This window comes from Suncus etruscus, chromosome X (assembly GCF_024139225.1).
Source record: "Suncus etruscus isolate mSunEtr1 chromosome X, mSunEtr1.pri.cur, whole genome shotgun sequence".
Classification (NCBI taxonomy): domain Eukaryota; kingdom Metazoa; phylum Chordata; class Mammalia; order Eulipotyphla; family Soricidae; genus Suncus; species Suncus etruscus.
Genome location: NC_064868.1, coordinates 29,165,721 through 29,188,726, shown reverse-complemented (window position 1 = coordinate 29,188,726; position 23,006 = coordinate 29,165,721). Strand labels below are relative to the sequence as shown.

At 42.8% G+C, this 23,006-nt stretch overlaps 1 protein-coding gene across 3 annotated transcripts in view; it reads right to left on the bottom strand.

Annotated features, from left to right (window-relative positions):
• The window catches only part of GK (glycerol kinase), a 78,065-nt gene extending 56,423 nt beyond the window's left edge, over nucleotides 1–21,642 (bottom strand). For all 3 annotated transcript variants that reach the window (XM_049766749.1, XM_049766747.1, XM_049766748.1), the window contains exons 1-3: nucleotides 21,452–21,642; nucleotides 11,751–11,824; nucleotides 8,336–8,442 (exon numbers count right to left, since the gene is read on the bottom strand). In XM_049766749.1, the coding sequence (XP_049622706.1) occupies nucleotides 8,336–8,442; nucleotides 11,751–11,824; nucleotides 21,452–21,529 (259 nt within the window). In that variant the 5' untranslated portion in view covers nucleotides 21,530–21,642. The remainder of the gene's footprint in view (nucleotides 1–8,335; nucleotides 8,443–11,750; nucleotides 11,825–21,451) is intronic.
• Nucleotides 21,643–23,006: the final 1,364 nt, after the last annotated feature.

Sequence of the window (23,006 nt, the reverse complement as noted above, 5' to 3'; positions counted from 1 at the left end):
AGGCTAAACATTCCAAATTCCTTCAACTGCTTTTATACAGCACTTTCAAGTATTCTCACTGGCTCTCTTAGTACCTGCAACTCTCTGTCCACATCAAATAACCCCCAGAATAAAACACAACAGATCTGAGCTTCTTTGTTCTAAACAGCATTTATCCACAGCCTGCTTATTTTATGAATACCTTTTCTAAAGGTAGAACTGACTGAGAGTCTACTCCATGGGAAACTAGTGGTATTGGGTGAAAGAAAGAATTTGGAGAAGTGTTTTAAAACACAAAAGATGCAAGCATTTTTAAAAATATAGTAGCTGAGGGCCCGGAGAGATAGCACAGCGGCATTTGTCTTGCAAGCAGCCGATCCAGGACCAAAGGTGGTTGGTTCAAATCCCGGCGTCCCATATGGCCCCCCGTGCCTGCCAGGAGCTATTTCTGAGCAGACAGCCAGGAGTAACCCCTGAGCACCACCGGGTGTGACCCAAAAAACCAAAAAATAAATAAAAAATAAAAAATATAGTAGCTGAGAAAGGAGAGTGATGAGAGTCTATGGGCTGGAATTCAATGGAATATGGTCTTGAACCTAGTAGTGACAGAAGGGGTCGGGTTCATACATAGGTGATAGAAGCAGCAGGGCAAAAAGCTATGACTTCCCTGTCATTGGGAAATGGAGTTAAATGATCTAGACAAAGTCCCGAGTCGGGGCTGAGCTAAGCAGATCACAGAGTAATTTGTCACTGTGGACATAACAGACCAGAGACCTCAGTTGGACCTCAGCATAAGGTTGCTAAAACCGTGTCATAGCCCAGAGGAAAAGTGTCAAGGTTTAAAGTACCTGCCTAACAAGCATGGGGTCATGAGTTCAAACTCCTGGTGTCTCACATGCGTGTGTATGTTTGTAGCTGTTCTGCTCCTACAGCTGCAAACAATTTCTGGCTGCACCAGTCAGGGGGGGAAGCAAGCACCATGAAAAGGGGTGCAACTCTCAGCAAGCATTGTAAATAAAAAAAAAGTGTGAGATACATGGCCAGCAAGGGTCTATAGGGACCCTATATCCATACAACATGCATACATACCACAGCAACCCCTGCTGACCTGTGTACTTGGCAAACCTTGGTGTACATGCACCATTACCTGCTGCAGAACCCTTCAAATGTACCACAGCTCAAAAAGATGGGAGGACCATAACCAAGAGTATGTGCTGCACAGGACATCACAAACACATCCTGAACAAACAAGACTGATGGGGGGATGAAAGAATAAAAATAAATAAAGCAGGGGACCAGAGTGATGGTACAGTGAGTAGGGTGCATACTTTGATGCAACCAACCTCGGTTAGATCCCCGACATCCTCTATGGCCCCATGAGCCCAACAGGACTAATTCCTGAGTCAGGAGTAAGCCCTGGGCACTGCTAGCTGTGGCCCAAAAGCTTCAAAAACAAAATAAATAATGCAGAGAGTAGGAAATGCTCAGTGTGCTGAGAACATGTGGAAGGTCTGAGTTCAACCATGTGATTCCTGAGCACTGCTACAAGGAACAGAGCCTAGAGTAGCCCCCAGGTGCCATTTAGTGTGGCCCCAATCTAAGAATACATAAAGAAGCACAAACATGGTAACTTTAGTGATAGTACAATGTAGGCTTCAAAATAAATTCATTGTCCACAAAATCCCCTATTTCTCTTCACTTGTCAAATTTTCCATTAACAGCTGGCTACCTTGTAAGATATATCCCTGTAGTCCCTGTTCTATGCTGCAAACACTATCTTTCCTTATTGGTTAATTTAAACTCATATTTAGAATGGAATCTAGAGCTATTTCAAGCTGATTCTTTGGTCATAGGTTTCTCCCTGACCACTCCTTGCTCCTCTACTTTAATTCCATTCCCTTCATACCAAGTACAGTTGCTAATCTTGTAGATGATCAAAGTCGGACAAAATAGCTTCTCAAATTCTCTTCAATCAACAGTATCTTTAGTACATAGTTTTCTCCTCAGGACACACAAGTCTCATGCCTGGTCTTTAAATTTTTTCAGTATTCTAACTTCTTGCCATTTTTACCCCCAAACTGCTCTATTGGGGGATATGGAAATACCCAGTGGTGCCAGGAAGAACCATGCAGTGCCAGGAATCCTCAAACCCAGGTCCCTCCTTCCACTAAAATATCATGTTCAACATTTTGAACTATCTCTTCAGTTCTGAAATCATACTTCTTCCAAAATTGTTTTCTGACTTCTCTCAGCAGTTCAATACCTTTAATAAGTCCTACTTTTAATCCCCACTTTTTAAAAATAACATAGGTTTTTCTACTCTCAGTCAATGGCCACATTACTGCCAGTTGCATACAGCAAAAGGGTGCTATGAATTCCTGTCATCACATTTTTCAAGTTACAGATTTATAGCCACTGGGAGAAATAAATTATCTCTAACAAAACTATCATCACAGTTAAGAAAATACATGCAGATGGGCTAGAGATAGTACAGACAGTAAAGTGTTACAGGCCAACTGCAGTTCAATGCCTGGCATTGCATATGGTCCCTAAAAACCACCATGAGTGAGCCCTGAGCAAAGTCAGAAATGAGCACTGAGTGTCACAGAATGTAACCCCAAAATAAACAAAAGCTTAAAAGTTATTTTGAACCAGAGAGATAGTAGACTGGGTAAGAAACTTGCCTTGCACACAGCCAACATCAGTTCAATGCTTGGCACTGCATCTCCGAGCACAGCCAGGTGTAACCTGCCAGTCAGGTATGGCCACCCACTCCCCACCTCCAGGAAATTGCATGTAGAAAATAGCTTTTGGAAATACTGTCTGATATTAGTAGTTATTGTCTTGGTAGAATTATGTATGTTGAACTGAATAGTACAGCAGGTAATGCTCTTGCCTTGCACCTAGCAGATCTGGGTTCAAACTTTAGCATCTTTTATAATCGATCCCCCAGAAGCACACATCAGGAGTGACCTGAGTGTAGAACCAGGACTAAGCCCTGTACACAGAGGTGTGCGACCCCACCCACCAAAAAAAGGAATTGTAGATGACAATCGCCCTCTTTTAAAAAAAATTAGACCACAGTTGGAGGAATAAAATGCATAGTAATATTAGGAGCTCCAGACACTGCTCTGGAAACCACTAACCTTATAGGGGCTAGAATACTGCAGGAGAATACTTACTACAGAGTGGGAAGGTACTTGGCATGTGGCTGACCCTGGTTCAAATCCCTAGCACCAAGTAGTCTGTGGGCACTGGCAGGGTTTACTTCTGAGCACAGAGCCAGATATAGTCTGAGCACCACTGGATATGGCCCAACACCATTCTCCCCCTCCAAAAAAAAGGTAGCCTGTTTGAAGAACTAAAGTCGAATTTTTTTATTTTAAGGTAAGTCTCAAGTACAGAGCTTAAGGCACCTGCCTTACATGTGGCTTCAGCTATGGCTGAAGTGGTTGAAATCCTGGCACCGCCTATAATCCCTAAGCACTGCCAGAAATGACCTAAAATGATCAGAAAACTGCTGGGTATAGCCCAAAAATTTAAAACAGGAGAAGAAAACATTCTGTAAGAAACATGTGCTCGGGCCGGAGAGATAGCATGGAGGTAAAGTGTTTGCCTTTCATGCAGGAGGTCATCGGTTCGAATCCCGGCATCCCATATGGTCCCCCGTGCCTGCCAGGAGCAATTTCTGAGCCTGGAGCCAGGAATAACCCCTGAGCACTGCCGGGTGTGACCCAAAAACCAAAAAAAAAAAAAAAAGAAAAAAGAAACATGTGCTCGTAGCCTGTTTTTAACAATTGTAAATAATATCTAACAGTGGAGAACTTGATGCATTCAGCTTTGCAATAATTTACACTGCATTTTTCTTACATCACATGTGAGATGCATCAGACTAAGTGGTCTTCTTGCTATTTTGAAGTTACCCCAAGCCCAAATCAAGGAAACAGAACTGGCCTACCCTCTTAAATCAAAAGAACGGCATTAACATAACTTGGGTTCCTGTTAGAGTTCTTACTTTACTCAGGATATTTTTCTTTGCATTGTGCTTGTCCCTCCTGGGCAGGAAATACCTCTGGATTGGCCCCTTACCCCTACCTGTTCTCCACCCATAGGGGTGGTCCTACTCTTTCCAATAAAGACCTTGGGTTAGAGAAACTTCTTGTGATTTTGGTCCCATAGCTATCCTGTCTGCCTGCTGGTACCCTTTGCCTGCGTACAACTAGCTTGTGGTAGGAATTCTTGAACCTGTTTTTTTTTTTTTTGGTTTTTTTTTTTTTTTGGTTTTTGGTTTTTGGGCCACACCCGGCAGTGCTCAGGGGTTACTCCTGGCTGTCTGCTCAGAAATAGCTCCTGGCAGGCACGGGGGACCATATGGGACACCGGGATTCGAACCAACCACCTTAGGTCCTGGATCGGCTGCTTGCAAGGCAAACACCGCTGTGCTATCTCTCCGGGCCCTCTTGAACCTGTTTTATCTCTCTAAATTGTGTGGATTATTTTTTGTGTCAGCATTACTTCCAGACCAGCATGCCCCAATCCCCCTGGGATAAAGGCATGAGGCTTCCACTACAAGATCCTGCTAATTTCAGAAGCACAGCTCACAGAGATCTATACCCAACCAGCTTTCTAATGGATATAGTCAAATAAAACCAATCAGGTATCATATATCAGGGTGCTTGCCCCAGTACTCACCAAGGTTTTGCACTTGTGCTTGCCAGGGCTTGGACTCTGTCACTGAGGCACACATATTGGAATTTGCCGAAAAGACCTATCAGCTATGAAGAACTCTACTAACAATGATCAGATAAAACTAGGCATGAATTGCACTTTGGCTGAAAAAGCTCTTGTAACAATGGATGTAAAAACTGAAGTGGTTCGTGAGATTATTATGCTCAAGGAAAAATTGAGCACAGTACTTAAAGAGAAAAAAATGTGCTTTAGGGGGCCGGAGAGATAGCATGGAGGGAAGGTGTTTGCCTTTCATGCAGAAGGACGGTGGTTAGAATCCCGGCATCCCATATGATCCCCCAAGCCTGCCGGGGGTGATTTCTAAGCATAGAGCCAGGAGTAACCCCTGAGCGCCAGGTGTGACCCAAAAACCAAAAAAAATGTGCTTTAATGCTATCTACTCCTACTACCTGTGAGAAGTCCCTTTCTCTCATAAGCAACTAATATAGGTAATAGAAGAGATCCCTTAGAGCAGTTTGTTTCTGACTTTTCTAAGTTCTCCTTCTGACTGACCTATTTCTTTCCTGTGTCCCCCACTCTTTCAGTTGTTCTTCTCAGCCTTGTATAGTGCCCTCCATTCGTGCTATTTTGTCCTCCAGTGCCCTAGGAATATTCTGGGTTGACATAAGAGACATTCAGAACTCCCTTTGAGAAACACTGCTTTATAGCATCAGCATTCTACGTCTATGTTCTATGAACAAAGCTTGGCCCTTGATGGCACCCACTCAAATTATCTGGGAAGAATTTCAGTATAATGGTCTAGTCTTTAGAAGTTTATGAAATGTTCACTTCCTGTATCAGAGGCTGCCAGTCTCTGCGGAAAGTGCTAGATCACCCTGACACAGGTATGGGTTTCATAATAATCAGAATCAGAGAAGTGTAGAAGAAAGATGCATGTTCAGTAGCCTTATAGACTAGTCAGTGCAAGTAGAAGACAAGTCAGGATAGAAGTCGTGTGTCAACTTTATGTAAAGTACAAAACAGGAGAAAAATAGCATTTGAATGAATCTCTCTTACATGCAAGAGGCAAAATGATTTCAACATTATGCCAAATTATCGAGGAAACTACACCCTACTCATAGCTTTAGGCACCTAGATTATTCACATCGTTGGCAATGGACATTTTGACCATGATGGAAGGTGATACTGAATGAATGCCTCTTGATAGGCACGTGTTGTTTAGATTGTGAAAATTGAAAGATCAGCTCTCTTGGAAATGGTTAATAATTACTCTGACACACAACTCATCTCAAACTTGGTGAGTGCAACTCTAGAAGTTTGAACCACTTCCACTTGAGTTAGGAATCAAACGATGGTCAGTCATTAAAAAGCCGGTAATGACCTAACAAATCATATGCAGCTATCCTTTTCTTCTTATGGCCTGCAATAAGGGACTGGAGTAACAAATATTACAGCAAGTAGAGCACTTGCCTTGCACATGGCTGACTCGGGTTCAATCTTTGGCATCCCATATGGTCCCCCCATGAGCACTGCCAGGAGTAATTCCTGAATGTATATCCAGGAATAACCCTGGGCATCAACAGGTGTGGCTCGAAATCCAAAAAAAAAATGTTTTATAAAGAATCTGCAAAATGGAAAGATTTTGCTATTATAATTTCCCATTCATTTGTGATCATTGGATGAACAACTTGATTGTTAGCCATACAATGTTGTAATCCTTTGTATATTTAGCACACTACGTTCTTATTATGCCATATCACTGTACTGCTATGAGAAAGAATTTGATTGTATTTAGTCTTTTAATGGTTCGCTTTATTTAGGGAAAAATCTAGAAATGTTAGTTTCAACATAGGGTGTTAATAATAAGCCTTTAAGCCAAGATATGAATCAAAGTAGTTCCCCCAAAAATTGATGGATTACCTATCAGAAACCAATATCTAAAGAAGAAGCAAATTGCCCTTCAATGATGAACTTGAAAATTTTTTGCTATTTTAGTTTGTTTGCTTTTGGATCACACCAGGCAATCCTCAGGGGTTACTCATGACTCTGCACTCAGAAATCACTCCTGATGGTGCTCAGGGGGGCATCTGGGATGCTGAGGATCAAACCCAGGTCAGCCACATGCAAGGCAACCGCCTTAATTGCTATACTATTGCTCTGGTCTCAGAATCTGGAAATTTTTAACTATAAACAGATTATTAGATAACTTAGTTATCTAATATTATTATTTTCTCCCTCTGTGTAAGTAATGCAAAGTCAAATTTAGATGTTCTGTTAAAATTACAAGGGCTGCACAGACATCTTCAATATGATTTCAGTAAGCATTTTCATTCCAAATAATGGTTTCACCCATGCACCCAATCTGTTTTTTCTCTACCTACACTTTCTCTCCTTGGTAAAATACACCCCTCATCCTGGCACCTTCTGCAAAACCCTCAAACTTTGTTCTGGACCCAACACTTGCCACCCAACCCACTATTCTGTTACAGAGACACACCCAGTCTAGCACCAACTTTGGGCTCTTTCCTTCCATTTCTACAATTACCAAACTATCAGTCTAGCCACCCACTCATCTCAGGATTTCTACAGTGGCCTCTTCACTGCTTCCCTCTCTTCACAGAGAGTCAAGAAGCTGTCCTAAAAGCAGAACACTGAAAACGGTCACTACTCCCTTGCTGCCTTGTTTAAAACCATTTCTAGGCTCACTATGGTACTAACAATGGCAGCCAAAAGCTTAGCTCTGCTTTCAAGGGCCCAATCATTTTCTTTATTTCAGCTCTTCCTAAAATCCCTGGCTACCACACCCTCACCCTTCATTCTTTTTCACTCTCCTTTTGGCGAGCTGGCTTTTTTCTGACTCAAGATGTGCCACACCCACTCATCCCAACTCAGGGACTTTTGACATGCTGCATTCTTTCCTCATATATATGCTCCATTTGGCCTTTTTTGGCCTTTGATAACTCAGCCGTGTCACCGCCTCAGAGAATCCTTCTTTGCTAACCAGCTAAAATTAGCCCCTGGGAAGGAAGAATGTATAGAGGGTAGGAAGGGTGACTGCCTTGTACAAAACTGACCTGGATTCAATTCCCAAGATCCCCTGTGGTTCACTGAGGCTAATCAGGGGTAATCCCTAAACACAAAGCTAAAAGTAAGCCCTGACATAGCCAAAATGTCCAAAAAAATCCAAAATATTTTTCTTTTTTTTTTTTTTTGGTTTTTGGGCCACACCCGGCGATGCTCAGGGGTCACTCCTGGCTGTCTGTTCAGAAATAGCTCCTGGCAGGCACGGGGGGGCCATATGGGACACCAGGATTCGAACCAACCACCTTTGGTTCTGGATCAGCTGCTTGCAAGGCAAACGCTGCTGTGCTATCTCTCCAGGCCCCCAAAATATTTTTCTAAATGTATAAAACGTAAATCCCTAGAGGCACACTATACCACATCACATGTTTTCCTTTTCTTCATGGAATTTACAGCACCTGAAATTACCTTGTATTTATCTGTTCCTTTTGCTGATTTCAGGCCAAGCAAAAGAGAAACATGAGAACAGGCTCAGTTCTCAGAAGTGTTCGCTGTGGCATAGGCATTCAAATATGGCTGAGTGAGCAAATGCTCAATTCTAAGAGAATCACATCACAGAGGAGATAGAACAATCTGTTCAAAATACCTTTTATGTTGGAAATGTCAATATTGAGTTGTCCAAGTTTCTCACACGTTTTCTCTATGCATTCATAGACAGATTGAAGAATTTCCTTAGGATCTTGTTCTACCCATCTTAAACAAAAGAATAGATTTGGTTACTTCACAAGAAATCAATACCAAATGTAATCTATTTCCCTTAAAATGTTCATTTCTGAGTGTAGCTGTTATATAAATTACCATTAAGTGAAGCCAGGTAAACCAAAGCATATCTAATGTTCTGAATAAATATTTCTCTAAAATTTTACTATTCTTCATGTAGTAATTAATCATTTAAAAGGAAGTAAATAGTTTGCCTCAAGCAGCAAATATTCTATTTACTTAAAATATTATTTTTCAAATCCAATAAATTAGTTTCCAAATTATTTATATAATTTGGGCTTGATAAATTTTCGATAGACTAAATGTAAGTTTCACAGTCACTTGTTATATTTAAATATTTTATTGATCTATATATTTTACAGATTTCATTTCATATTACTTATACTTATTTTCCCAAAGACCTTCTATAAACAAATATAGATCCTAATTTCTTTTGCCAATTCCTCCCATTGTGTTGGACTCTAAGAAAAATATTATTTGTTGGACTGAAGAGATAATGCACTAGGTACTTGCCTTGCATGCAGCTGACCTAGAAATTCAAAAGTAGAGATGAGGGCCAGAGAAAGTACTGGGATTAAGGCCTTGTATATGGCCAACCTCAGTTTGCTCTCCAGCACCTACAAGAGCAACCCCACAGAGTTGGGATTAGGCTCCCAGTATCACTGGGTGAGTCCTCTCCCCTTCAAAAAAGCAAATATGACACAACCTAAAAGAACCCTACTTTAGGATCTAGAATTAGCAAAAAATTTCCTAATGGCTTACTTCTCTGCCTTCATCGGGACTGCCTGGCTAAATACTTCCCTTTCCTGAGCTTGGACTTCTGTCTTTTATTTGGGGGGGGGGGCACTCAGCGGTGCTCAGGGGTACTCCTGGCTCTGTGCTCAGAAATCACTCCTGGCAGGCACTGGGGACCATATGGGATACCAGGATTCGAACCACTGCTGGTCCTGGGTCAGCTGCTTGCAAGTCAAACGCCCTATTGCTGTGCTATCTTTCCGGCCCCAGACTTGTCATTCAACTCAACCTTTCGCCACATATTTCTTATTTTCCTTCCTTCAAACTGCAATGAGATCAGGCTGCAGAAGTCATTAATAAGCTGGTAACATATCTAAAGCTTTTATTATGAAACAAAGGAATTATCTAAAACATAGAACATTTTTCTTAGAAGAAAACATTAGATGACCAATGCCCCAAAGTTAAGACAGTGAAGATTTCCTCATTCCAGAAAGTTCCTTTAGTCTTTTTCATATTGCACACACCACAGGCAACTATTTCTGATTTCTAGCATTCTAGACTAATGTAGTAAGTAGTATGTAGTAAATAAAAAACAGGATTATTTTTCAAATTAAACATGGAATTAAATTTAATAGAATTTAAAATTGAATGAAAAGTAGAATCACAGGCATTTATTCACTTTCCATTAGCAATGAGGTACACCCATATTACTGCATAGATTGTTTTTTTTTAGTTACTATGAAGGCCAAAGAGATATTACAGTGGATATGGTGTTTGCCTTGCGTACAGCAGACCTGAATTCTATCCCAGCATTCGATTTGGACATCCCTCAAGAACTCTCAGGAGTAGGAGGATCATAGGATCACTGGATCATTGGATCATAAAAAAGGAAACAAAACAGGGGCCAGAGCAACAGCACAGCGGGGCAGGGCATTTGCCATGCACGCAGCTGACCCAGAATGGATGGTGGTTAGAATCCCAGCATTCCATATGGTCCCCCAGCCAGCTAGGGGCGATTTCTGTGTGCAGGGCCAGGAGTAACCCCTGAGTGCCACCAGGTTGACCAAAAAAATAACAAACAAAAAACAAAAACAATGGGACCGGAGAGATAGCACAGCAGTGTTTGCCTTTCAAGCAGCCGATTTAGGACCTAAGGTGATTGGTTCGAATCCTGTTGTCCCATATGGTCCCCCGTGCCTGCCAGGAGCTGTTTCTGAGCAGACAGCCAGGAGTAACTCCTGAGCACCGCCGGGTGTGGCCCAAAAAACAAAAAAAAAAAAACAAAAACAAAAAAATTAAAATGATGTTATTGAGGAGCCAGAGAGTACAGCAGGTAGAACAATTGTCTTGTATGCGACCAACCTGGGTTCGATCCTCAGTACCCTATATAGTCCCATGAGTCCTACACCAGGCATGATCACTGAGCACATAGCCAGGATAATCTCTAGGCACCACCAGGTTAAGGTCCCAAAATAAGTTACTGATAGTCTTTCAACATTAGTCACTCTATTGATGACACCCCATTTAGGTAGTTCAAAAGTCGGGCTATATGGGGGCTGGAGCCATAGTACAGTGGATAATACATTTACCTTGCACCTGGCTTACCTAGGTTCAATCCCTGTCATCCCACATGATCCCCTCAGCCTGCCAGGAATGATTTCTGAGCAGAGCCTGGAGTAATCCCTGAGCACCACTGGTTGTGAACCCCCCACACACACACACAAAAAAAAGAACCTCCAAAAATGTTGGGCTATAATAGTTTTTTTTTGTTTTTTTTTTTTTTGGTTTTTGGGTCACACCCAGCAGCGCCCAGGGGTTACTCCTGGCTTCATGCTCAGAAATCGCTCCTGGCAGGCTCGGGGGACCATATGGGACACCGGGATTTGAACCGATGACCTTCTGCATGAAAGGCAAACGCCTTACCCTCCATGCTATCTCTCTGGCCCCCAGGCTATAATAGTTTTATAAACATTTATGAATAAATAGTTTACAGACATACTTCCATTCCTCCTATACAAATTCCTAAGAGTGGTACATTAATTTGAAAAGATAATCAGTTCAAGCATTTCTACCATAAGTAGAAATGTAAATATATTTAATATTATATTTAAGTATAATGTAAATTATTTAAATATACTTGAATTTGAAATTTAAATGTACATAGTATTATATTTCACCATGAGTATTATTCCAAAAACTGATGTTAGCATTAAATAAGATAGAGGATTGAAAACTTAATATTATTATTTAAGCAAAAGAACTTAACATTCTAATTAGTAGTTTCTAATACTTAATAACACCCTATATTTGCTTCATTACCTTATCATACCCTCACAATTTCCCCAATGGAATTCTTAGCTACCCACATATTTTTTGCTGAGCTACCCAGGTATCAATTAGCAGGATTTTCTGATTAATGCCTATTCATCAGGTCTTTTTCAGAAGAATGTTTAGTCAGTCACCTTGACTTTAAGAAACCATAAGGCAGGTGGGGAGTGAGACGGACTATGAAACAGAATATTTTTATATACTAAAGATTTACATACCCTTCCTTTGGAAACTCTTGTTTTATTTCTACTTGATGATGACTAAGTAGTTCGGCTGTTTTTGAATTGAAAACCTGAAAAATACATTGCAACGTAAGGGTGAACATGCAGGTAAAAGAGCAAAGATATTTAAAGTTATTCAGCAACCAAAATTCTGAACTCACTGAAGGGTCCAACTGAATAGACTGCTATGCAAAGATGCTCTACTTTCTGGAACAGTGCAGAGTTTTAAGATAACTTAGTAACTTCTCTCTGGAAGAACAAAAATCTCAGGACTGAGAGACAGTACAGAGATTAATCCTGTAGCACTTGCCTTGCACGTGGTCCAGTCCCCAACACTGTGACATGTGATCCCTGAACAGAGCCAGAACTATATGCTGAGCACATGTGATCTAAATCCCGTCTCCCATCCCTCCAGAAAGGAAAAAGAAAAAAATTAATAAAAGATAATACTGGGCCTGGAGAGATAGCACAGTGGCGTTTGCCTTGCAAGCAGCCAATCCAGGACCAAAGGTGGTTGGTTCGAATCCCGGTGTCCCACATGGTCCCCCGTGCCTGCCAGGAGCTATTTCTGAGCAGACAGCTAGGAGTAACCCCTGAGCAATGCCGGGTGTGGCCCAAAAAACCAAAAAAGAAAAAAATAAAATAAAATAAAAGATAATACTAAGGAATAAAAAAAAGATAATACTAAGGAGAAAATGGTTTTTCTTTGAAAAAAAAAAAGCTTCTAGATGTAGAAAAGTTGCAATACCTATTGAAGAGCATGGATTTTTTTTCAGAGTAGGGTGGGCAAGAATGAAAGGGCTGGAAAATGTGCTAATGATGGCGTAATGCTCCCTTTCCCTAGGACTGGGATGTGGAGACATAGAAAGGCATATTATGCAAATTTCTTTGAAGAGGATATAGTGATCCGGTGGGTCTTAAAAAAGAAAGAGAAGTGTATCATGTGGAGAGGAAATGGGTCTGGCACTCAGCTGAGTTGCACCCTGTCCCCAGTCATGAATTGTTAACACCTGAGAGAAAACACTGAAAGTAATGAAAGTCACCAAAAGATCATTTTTCACCTAGTTACTAAAAATCGAGTACAAAAACTTGATTTATATTTAATTAAAACCAGCTTCCAAAACAATAATTATTGCAACAGTCATATCGCATCCAATCAGTTAAGGAAACATTTACATGTTTAAGTTTCCTGGAGGAAATCATGACCTGTTGAACGCAGAGCAAGAAACTATTCAGTGAAAACATACCAATGAGTAACTTCTCCCATCATGCATCCCCACACCCCACACACACACTGACTCAATCTGTCTCTCTGTCTCTTTCTGTCTCTCTGTCTGTCTCTCTGTCTCTGTCTGTCTCTCTCTCTCTCACACACACACACACAAAACACAAAACCCTCCTTTTTAGGAAATGCATTTAGAAACAAAAGAAATTGTCTAGTGCTTTTGGGGGGCGGGCTCACACCTGGCGGTGCTCAGGGGTTACTCCTGGATCTGCACTTAGAAATAGCTCCTAGCAGAGCGGGGGATGGGGGAGAAAAAAGAAATAGCTCCTGGCATGCTGGGGGGGCCCTTTGGGATGCCGGGAATGGAACCACCGCATCGCCTGTCCTGGATCAGCTGCATGCAAGACAAATGCTATCTCTCCGGCCCAATTATCTAGTTCTTTAAAGAGATAAAATCTAACAGATCTGGGCCCGGAGAGATCGGTGTTTGCCTTGCAAGCAGCCAATTTAGGACCAAAGGTGGTTGGTTCGAATCCCGGAGTCCCATATGGTCCCCCGTGCCTGCCAGGAGCTATTTCTGAGCAGACAGCCAGGAGTAACCCCTGAGCAACGCCGGGTGTGGCCCAAAAACCAAAAAAAAAAAATCTAACAGATCAAAGATAAATTTGACACAATATACATAAGATTCTTAGAATGCCATGTAATATACTAGTAACTTACATAATTGTCTCTAAGATGTTTGCCATTTTCTCCCATCTCCAATCACCCAAGTATATCTAGGGCCTAGAATAGTGTCTAGTGCCTGCAGTGTTGGAGCTCAGAAAACACTTGCTGAATGTCTGATAATGATAATAATGATAATGATAAAATACATCCTATCTGGGGGCCGGAGCAGTGGCATCTGCCTTTTGTGCACTAGCCTAGGACGGATCACAGTTCGATATGTCCCATATGATCCCCAAGCCAGGAGTGATTTCTGATCATACAGCCAGGTGTAACCCATGAGCATCACCAGGTGTGGCCCAAAAACAAAAATAAAAACAAATAAACAAAAAAAAAAACAAAAAAAAAAACAAAAAAATACATCCTATCTGAAGAAAAATGTCAGAGAAATTAGAAAGTCATGCATCAGAAAAACTAGTCTTTTCTCTGATTAAAAAAAGTGAAACCACATTATTTCTAATCAAGTTATTAATACTCCTAAGATCTACTCAAATCTAAAGACTTTGGGATATGATGAAAGAAGAAGGTGTCACTTTGGCTGGTTGGATTCAATGGGATCTTATGAAAACGAATGAGTGAGGAATGGAACAATAACTCTCTTCTATTATCTCCTTCCACTGGGCTGACTTCAGACTTTTGTGCATAAAATGGAGTTGAAATCACCGGTTTCATACTCATCGCTCAAACCAAATCATGTCTTTGTTCCTGGTTTTGTATGGGGGAGTGTCATGAGAAACTGAACAAGGGAAATCCATGTTGGGAAACAGTTCAGTACAGCACATAACTTCGGAGACAGTAGAAGGAAGATGCTGCTGCTTCTCACTAGTGCATTATTTCCACCACTTCCTGTAAATAAGATCAGCATGTGGAGTCTCCAGCTCTACCTTCACTTCTATATTTAATGATATTTTTTTTTTGGTTTTTGGACCACACGCAGTGATGCTCAGGGGTTACTCCTGGCTATGCGCTCAAAAAAATCACTCCAGGCTTTGGGGACCATATGGGACGCTGGGGGATCAAACTGCATTCCATCCTAGGTTAATGTGCAAGGCAGACTCCCTATCGTGCTCTGGCTCCGGCCCCCCTTCACTGCTATATTTAATACATAATGCAGCTTCAGATTTAGTGTGAGTTTATTTTTTAATATTTGTAGGAGGGTTTGTTTTGGGGCTACATCTGGCAATGCTCAGGGATTACTCCTGACTCTGCACTCAGAAATTAGTCCTGGTGGTGCTCAGGGGACCAAATGGGATGCTGGGGATTAAATCCAGATTATCTGTGAGCAAGGCAAGCACCGTCCCTGATACACTACTGCTCCAGCCCCAGTAATCGTTTTTGGAAAAAAGAATCTGTCTTTAGAAATGGTTCAAAGGCATGGAGAATATGCTTTGCACACCTAAGTGCTAGGTACCCTGACCTGCCCCAGACCCAACCCTGGGAAAAGAATGAGCGAAGAGAAATGTAAAAACAAAAATTAAACTCAAGGAGGCTGGTGAAATAGTATATCAGGGTAGGTGCTTGTCTTGCATATGTCTTATGTGAGTTCGATCCCTGGCACCCCATCTGGTCCTCCAAACCCAGCCACGAATGAGGATAGTGCAGGGTAAAAGGTAAGCCTGAGCACAGCTGACTGTTTGCCCCAAACATAAATAAAACAAAATAAAACTTGGAAGAATAAAAGAAAAATTTTTTATAAAAAGAATGTTTTGGAGCTAGAGAGAGAGAGAGAGAGAGAGTATAGCTGGTAGGTGTTTTGCAGGCTTGTCCTAAATTTAATCCCCTGCACCCATATGGTCTCCTGAGCCTACCAGGAGTGATAGGCTCGTAGAACCAGGAGAAAGATCTGATGGCAGTCAGGTGGGAAGGAAGGGAAGGAGGGAAAAAAAAGAAGAAATAAAAAGAATGTTTTGAAAAATACCTACATTGAAACAATGCCTACATTCTGTTTTAGAAAAACAGTGGAGATGAAATGTTCTCTGCACAAACTAAACTATCCTTTGAGTGTGTCCACTTATCCTATGAGGAATCCAACATGCCACCATAAACATGCATATTCATTTCTCTTCTCAGTCATTTCCCCCACTAACCTCTTCCTTTGTGCCCCACTCTAGTTCATTCTGTGATTAGCTATTTTTCAGGAAAAGAAACTCCCTTTCTAGAATGCTAACTAAATTTGAATGACCCGGTGAAAAAAAAATACTTGCTACAAATGTATTAAAATTTGAGCTAAAAGGGCCCGGAGAGATAGCACAGCAGCGATTGCCTTGCAAGCAGCCGATCCAGGACCAAAGGTGGTTGGTTCGAATCCAGGTGTCCCATATGGTCCCCCCTGCCTGCCAGGAGCTATTTCTGAGCAGACAGCCAGGAGTAACCCCTGAGCACCGCCAGGTGTGGCCCAAAAACAAAACAAAACAAAACAAAATTTGAGCTAAAAGATACAATAGCATTCCAACAGGTCAGAATCCCAGAAAACATAGTAAATAACAGTATATTCTTTCCTAAAAATAAAGTTGTTCTAAAAATAGCGTGCAACACACCTAATAGAGCATTAGTTGCCAAAGTCACATTTTTCCAAGAGCTGACCACTTTTATATCCTCTTTTTTTTGTTTTGTTTTGTTTTTGGGCCACACCCGGCAATGCTCAGGGGTCACTCCTGGCTGTTTGCTCAGAAATAGCTCCTGACAGGCACGGGGGACCACATGAGACACCGGGATTCGAACCAACCACCTTTGGTCCTGGATCGGCTGCTTGCAAGGCAATCGCTGCTGTGCTATCTCTCCGGGCCCTATATCCTCACCTTCTAATGCACAAGTTCTAGTCACTACATCAAAGACCTGCAGACCTCTCTGCTACTGTCCATTGCAAGGACTTATCACAGGGTAGAGGCTATTAGGGACGAGGACAATGTTCTGCCCCTTAAAGAGCCTAAAACTGAAAGTTCAACATAGTACAAGAGAATGAGACTGGGTGTCAGAGTTCCCTCATGAAAAATGTGTTCTTAAAGCCAGAGAGATCATTAAATGGGTTAAGATGCTTCCCATGTAGCCAACCCAGGCCAGATCCCTAGAATTGCATATTGTCCCTGGAGCAGAGCACCAGGAGCCCTGAGCATCACCAGGTGTGTCCCTCTCCCAGAAATAACCTGTGCTCTAGCCACCTGTGTAATAATGAGCTAGAAAACTTATTTAATGAGGGGGGGAACCTACCCTAGAATCCCAAATATGGTCTCATTGCAGCTACGAGCCGAGATAGTTGTACCAGATTTACTGGTCATCAGTCTCTGACCTCTAAGGGCTGCTTAATCTGTGCTGAATAAATATAAAGAAAGCAGAAAGCCACCCCTCAGCCTTATGCAATTTCTAAATATTAAAGTAACAGGGGCTAAAGCAGTATTTCCTGCTGAGTGTCAAAATAAGCAGGGGACTACAATCCTGCCCAGTCTTCACTGACACTGGCTACTGAATAGTAACCACGACCACTGATGAGACACCTGAGCCCTGCCCAGGACCCTCTAAATCTGACTCACCGATGATCAAAACCAGCAGGTGTTACTCAGAAGTCATGTTTTAACATATTGCAAAACCAATATATTAGTATGTTTTCCTTGGTAAAGGTTCCTCTGACGACAATGAGAATTGACACTTAAAGGAAAGGTGAATAAGCAGCCTACCCAAACCTCTCTCATTTCCCCTTCACATTACACTAGGTCACGGGAGAGCCTTAGGCAGGGGTGAGGTGAAGAAGACAGGATCCACTGTGACAAATCTGGACTTGAAACCTGGTCGCACCAGTTACTTTTGTGATCTTAGGCACACATCTCACATGACAGCGTCCAATCAGTGGACAGGAGCGTAAAATAAAACTACCTCCTTTGCTGTCATTTAAAGAAGATAATGCTGGAAAGGTCCTGGCACATTCCAAGCACTTTTCCAAGTCTCCTTTAAACCTCCTGGCCAACCCAGAGACAGGGGTGCTTGGAATCAAAACCAGCGTCTCACACATGTAATGCCAGAGTTCTGCCTTTGAGCCAAGTTCGCCAACCAAGTCTTTGTAACATCTGAAAGAAAGTTAAGTCATAAGAGGATTGTGCCTGACAAGGAAATGCTTGGGGCTAGGGCTAGGGAGAGTTTAGTAGGTAGGACAACACTTGAATTGCATTGTCCACGCTGGTATGATCTCCAGCATCCTATATGGTGCCCCACGCCCGCCAGGAGTGATTCCTGAGTGCAGAGCCAAGAAAATAACCCCTAAGCACCAAAGGGTGTGGTCATAAAAAGAGGCCCTCACTCAAACCTGTTACACCAATTCTCTTTCCAAGAAGTTCCTCTCTGCAATCTGAATAACCATGTGCCAACTCCATTCACTTTCCTAACAAGTCAGACATTTGTTTGCAGTACAAAGCTCATGTGTGCACAGACACACACACACACACACACACACACACACGTGGATTCTAAGACTAACCCCCTTGACAACTGAACCAAGAAGTGAACATGGTGTGAAAGTGCAGGCTTACCACTAAAATAGAAGGCACCCTGCATAACCCCATCATGTGTTTTTAAGTTTTAAGAAAATTAAGTGTTTTTCCCAAGAGAAAAAGAATCGACACAAAAAGCCAGTTGACCTTCGGAGAAAAATGAAATTAATTGAATACTCTTGTGCATATTGTTGCCTGTAAAGTCATGGTCCATTTGTTCTAGGCTAGTCTATAGAAGTAAGCAAGATTGAACCCTGCTCTGCAGTCCAACAAGGGTGTGCAAGCATAAGACAAAGCAGAGCAGAGCTGTTAATAGAGCTTTAAATAGAGGTGTAATAACAGTGATATAGGAAAAAGGGGCCTAAGAAATTGCTCACAGAGCAGGGAACACACTCTGCCTGTGGGAGACCCTAGTGTGAACTCATCGTGCAATCCTCTAGAACCTCCTGAAACAACCAGTGAGCGCACAGAGCCATGGATGGACATTTGTGCTCCTCTCCCTAAAATATAATGATCAAAGAAAATATAAAGCTTGGAAGAAGACCTCTACTAAGAGATGGTATTTGAGTCACAATTTGGAGGTAGCAGAAAATGTTCTAAAGCAGACATAGGTACAGGAAAAGACACATGTTTCCTTTGGATATAAGAGTATAAGGTAAATCATCTGATGTCTCTTCAGAGAGAAAACTAGAACTGCTGACAGAAGGAAAAGGGATAAGTTTGGAGAGGTTACTGGCCTTGGAAAAGTGGAAATTGAAATCTCATGAACAATGGTGCGGAAATTACTTAAATACCTTCAAATTTATATGCTTCCTTATGGCAGTTTTTATCTACTGTTTTCTTTCCTGAGACAGTAAGCTGTTATGTCTGAGTCATAATTACAACATGGGACAGTATGACTGGAACAACTCCTGGGAATCACTGTGACTGAAGTACTTATTCAGCAAATCTATTATCTGCAGGGAGTGGTTTAGAAACCTTTCCTTATATCCATAGTGAGGGAAAACACCTTGTTGAGCCATACCCAAGATTTTCTCTAACTTCTCACAGGATCTCAAAGTCTCTCATCTGCTTTGGAAGCATCCAGTTTCTATTGAATTATACTATGACAGAACCCAGCAAGCAAACCCATGCTATGCTGTTCGTGTCACACACCTTTAAATGATTGTGAGACTGCGGAAGACAATTCTTTTCCCTCATCAGTGCAGAAAGATGCCTTCTGAGCAATAAAAATGGAAGGATTTGGGGCTGGAGAGGTGACGCTAAAGGTAAGGTGTCCGCCTTGCAAGCACTAACCAAGGAAGGACTGCAGTTCGATCCCCCCCCATCCCATATGGTCCCCCCAAGCCAGGAGCAATTTCTGAGCACTTAGCCAGGAATAACCCCTGAGCATCAAACAGGTGTGGCCCAAAAAACAAAACAAAACAAAAGGAAGGATTTGAAACAACCTGTAGTAGATACAGAAGACAGCTAGGCTACAAGAACAGTAAGTCAAGAGTCAAGAAAGAAAAGCAAGCACAGCAAGGTTGACTTCACATAAGGAAACCTACTATGTTAGGGTATTTTTTACTCAAGTTTGTATATAGTGGGCCAAGGGATATATAACCATGAGGAGAACTGCCATGCTAGGTTTGATCTGGCCCCTAGAGACTTAGAACCTAATTGTCTGTAAGCAAGAAGGAAGACTTCATGAAGACTATACCATCAGTTTTCCTTAAAGAATGTCAGGATCCCAATACTGGGTTTGTGTTCCTGCTTGGCAGCTATAGGCTGCCCAGTTGGCCAGAATCCATTCTCCTCTCTCAACTAGATTAGCTCCCTCAGGCATTTGTGTAAGCAACCCTTGAAAATGGCTTCAGAAAGTAACCTAGAGCTACCCTAAATATCTTAAGGGTCATTCTTAATTTGGGAGTATTGGAACACTGACTATTTTATATATAAGTCAAATCCAGTTAGGCAGATTTACCTTTGACTCAGGATTACTTTAGAGACATTCATATGAAAATAAAGTAAAACCTGTTCTGGATGATCAAAAGATAAACACTTAAGAGATGGTTGAGCTTTTTTGGCACTCCAACCCAAGGCAAGTCATGAAATCAGATTCAAACTGATTTCAAACTGAAAGCCTTCCCACTTTTAGACGGGAGACCAGTATCAATGAGAAAGCCTAAGAGCAGCTTTCAGTCAAATGGTCCGTTAACCAGAACTTTGGGAAGACACAGCATATATATATACACATATACACTATTCCATTCATATAGGGGACATACACATATTTAATACACACATAAATACATGAAACGATGATTTGTGGTTAAAGAGAAAACTAATTAATCATTAAGAGTTTACATCGCCTTGCCAGGTGAGTCAAAGTCCCACTGAATACTCTTCAACTGCAATCATTTATCTCAAGTGCTCTTCAAGGTTTAAATGACGTTTACATTAGATCACTTTAAGTTCCAGTTTTCCTAATGCACAAAACAAACTGATCCGCCAAGAATCACTTAAATACCACCCGTTAGTATTTAAAATTCTGTTCTCATAGCCGGTAAATTAAGGAGCAAAAAATTTCCCTTCCACTTTTCTGCTGATAAGTAACAGAACTCCAATGTGCAAGTCTGGGAAATGAAAGATTCGTAAACAGTTGAGTTTGGCTTTTCTTTATTCCTCATTTTATGTATTTGCGCTGCCACCTCCCCTCCCCTTAGCATTTTACCTTCTGCAATGTCGGTGGGAGAGGATGACAATGCATCCTCATGCTAAAGCTTTATTCCTTCTACTGCCCCAAAGGACACTGTGTCAAGCTAGCACAGTGGTGACACAGCTTCCCCCAGCCAAGGACGTCCGTCCTGCGCCCCGTAGGCCAACTGCTCCCACGGAAGACCGCAGTAGCGGTCACAGTGGCCACCTGTCCCTGCCGGGTGCAGCCCGGTCTTTGTGGATGCTCGGCGATCCGAGCTCCCTTGAAGGGAGGAGGTCCCCGATTAGTAGGTGACCGGGCTCCTCCATCCCATCCAGGCCAGGGCGGTTCAGCCGTCTCGGGGGTCGCGTGCCTTTGCCAAAGGTCTCCCAGGCCCGAGTGGAGCAAGCAGCTCCAGCGTGGCAGATCACGCTCCGGGGGCTTTGGCCTCCATCTAGTGACTAGGGGTACGGGATGGGGGGGTCTGGGATGGGGAACGCGGGAGGCGCGAGATGAGGATGGACGCCCAGCCCCGAACCCTCCAGCCTCCCATCTAGGCTTCCAGCCTCCGCAAACGTCCCCCCGGGCTCACCAAAAATCGCGTCGAGCTAGTGCCTTGGTCCACCGCGCCCACCAAAGGCCCCAAAACAGCTTTCTTCGCAGCTGCCATGAAACCCGCTTCGGATCGGCTGGCCGTCGCAGTCTGTATCCCGGGTGACGGCGACCGGCGAGAGGGGGCGGGCTTTCGGGGAGGACGAGCCGGCGGCAACCGCAGAACGCCGCGACCGCGCTCGGGTGGCCCCTTTAGCCGCGCCGAAGCTTCTCACCCCGCCCCTCGCATGGAGGCCCCGCCCACCGAACGCCGGCTCCTCCAATGGGAGGCCGGCTTCCAAAGGGGCGGGGCGCGTGCCGACGAGTCAGCCAATGAGCTCACGCGCCAAGAGGCGGACCTTTCAAACCATCGAAGACAGGGAGGACGTCACGGAGGCGGGGCCTGGGCGCGGCGGGGGTGGGGGCCCGCGCGGCGCGTCACGTGGGGGGGGGGCCCCCAAGAACTCGGAGGCCGAGCCAGCCTTGCGGCAGAGCCGGGGGCGGAGGCCAGTGTCACCCCTTGGCAGAGAGGGCCTCTGGTTCGTGGAAAGGACACCACCCCACGCATAGCCCGGGGCTTCTGCCGGAGAATGAATCCAAAAGGGCAGAACTGCCTGTTCTCTGTGGGCCGGCCGAGAGTGGACAGTGGCTTTGGCGTGTCCCCTTCTATTTGCACCGCTCACCTGTCTGCCCCTTGCCTTGGCTCATATTCCAAAAGAATCTCTGGCCCTTCGATCTTTAGTAGCCACGCGAATTCTACACTTTTATAGGCGTTGGGGGCCAAGGAATGCTGTTCTATCTTTCGCCTTAGTATTTATATTTTATTACATTATTTCAAGAAAATGCATAACGTTGTTGACATAACTGGCTATAATACATTTCTTTTCAGGATGACAGAAAGCAAAGTTATAAAGAAATAGAAAGAGAACTTAGAATTAAAAAATGGAACAAGGGAAGAGAGTTCATGAGCAGTTATATTTGTGAAACTTATTGTTATCACCTATACAGTCATGAATGCAATAGCTGAAGGTTTAGTATGCTCCCCTGTGCCTGCCAGGAGCGATTTCTGAGCACAGAGCCGCCTGGTGTGACCCAAAAACAAAAAGAAAAACAAAAAAAGAAAAAAAACTGTGTTTTAATCAGAAAAAAAAGGCATAGCCATAATCGCATTAGTCTTTAAAGAGAAGCTTTCAAAAGCAATCTGCACAGCTTTCTCGTTTCTAGCTGACTCTGGACCGAATGCTTCAGGAATTTGCCAGTTCCGAAGCACCCTTGCTCCTTGCTTGTCTTCACTGGGGTGACCTTCCTTTATACTGTTTCTTTTCACTCTGTTTACTGCTCTGGATCTTAAAGGAGAAAACGGGCTCTCCCCTTTGACCTTTTTGACTTTGAATTCACTTAGCCAGGATCTGTTTCCAGTTTGTTCTAAAGCTTTGAAACTTTTGGTGAAGGGAGGTTTGCTTTTTGAAACTGACTGAAACCCAACTATAGTCATGTTTGGAATCACGGTTTTTTTCAATAAAGATATAAAACTAAATAAATAAAAATCCATTGTG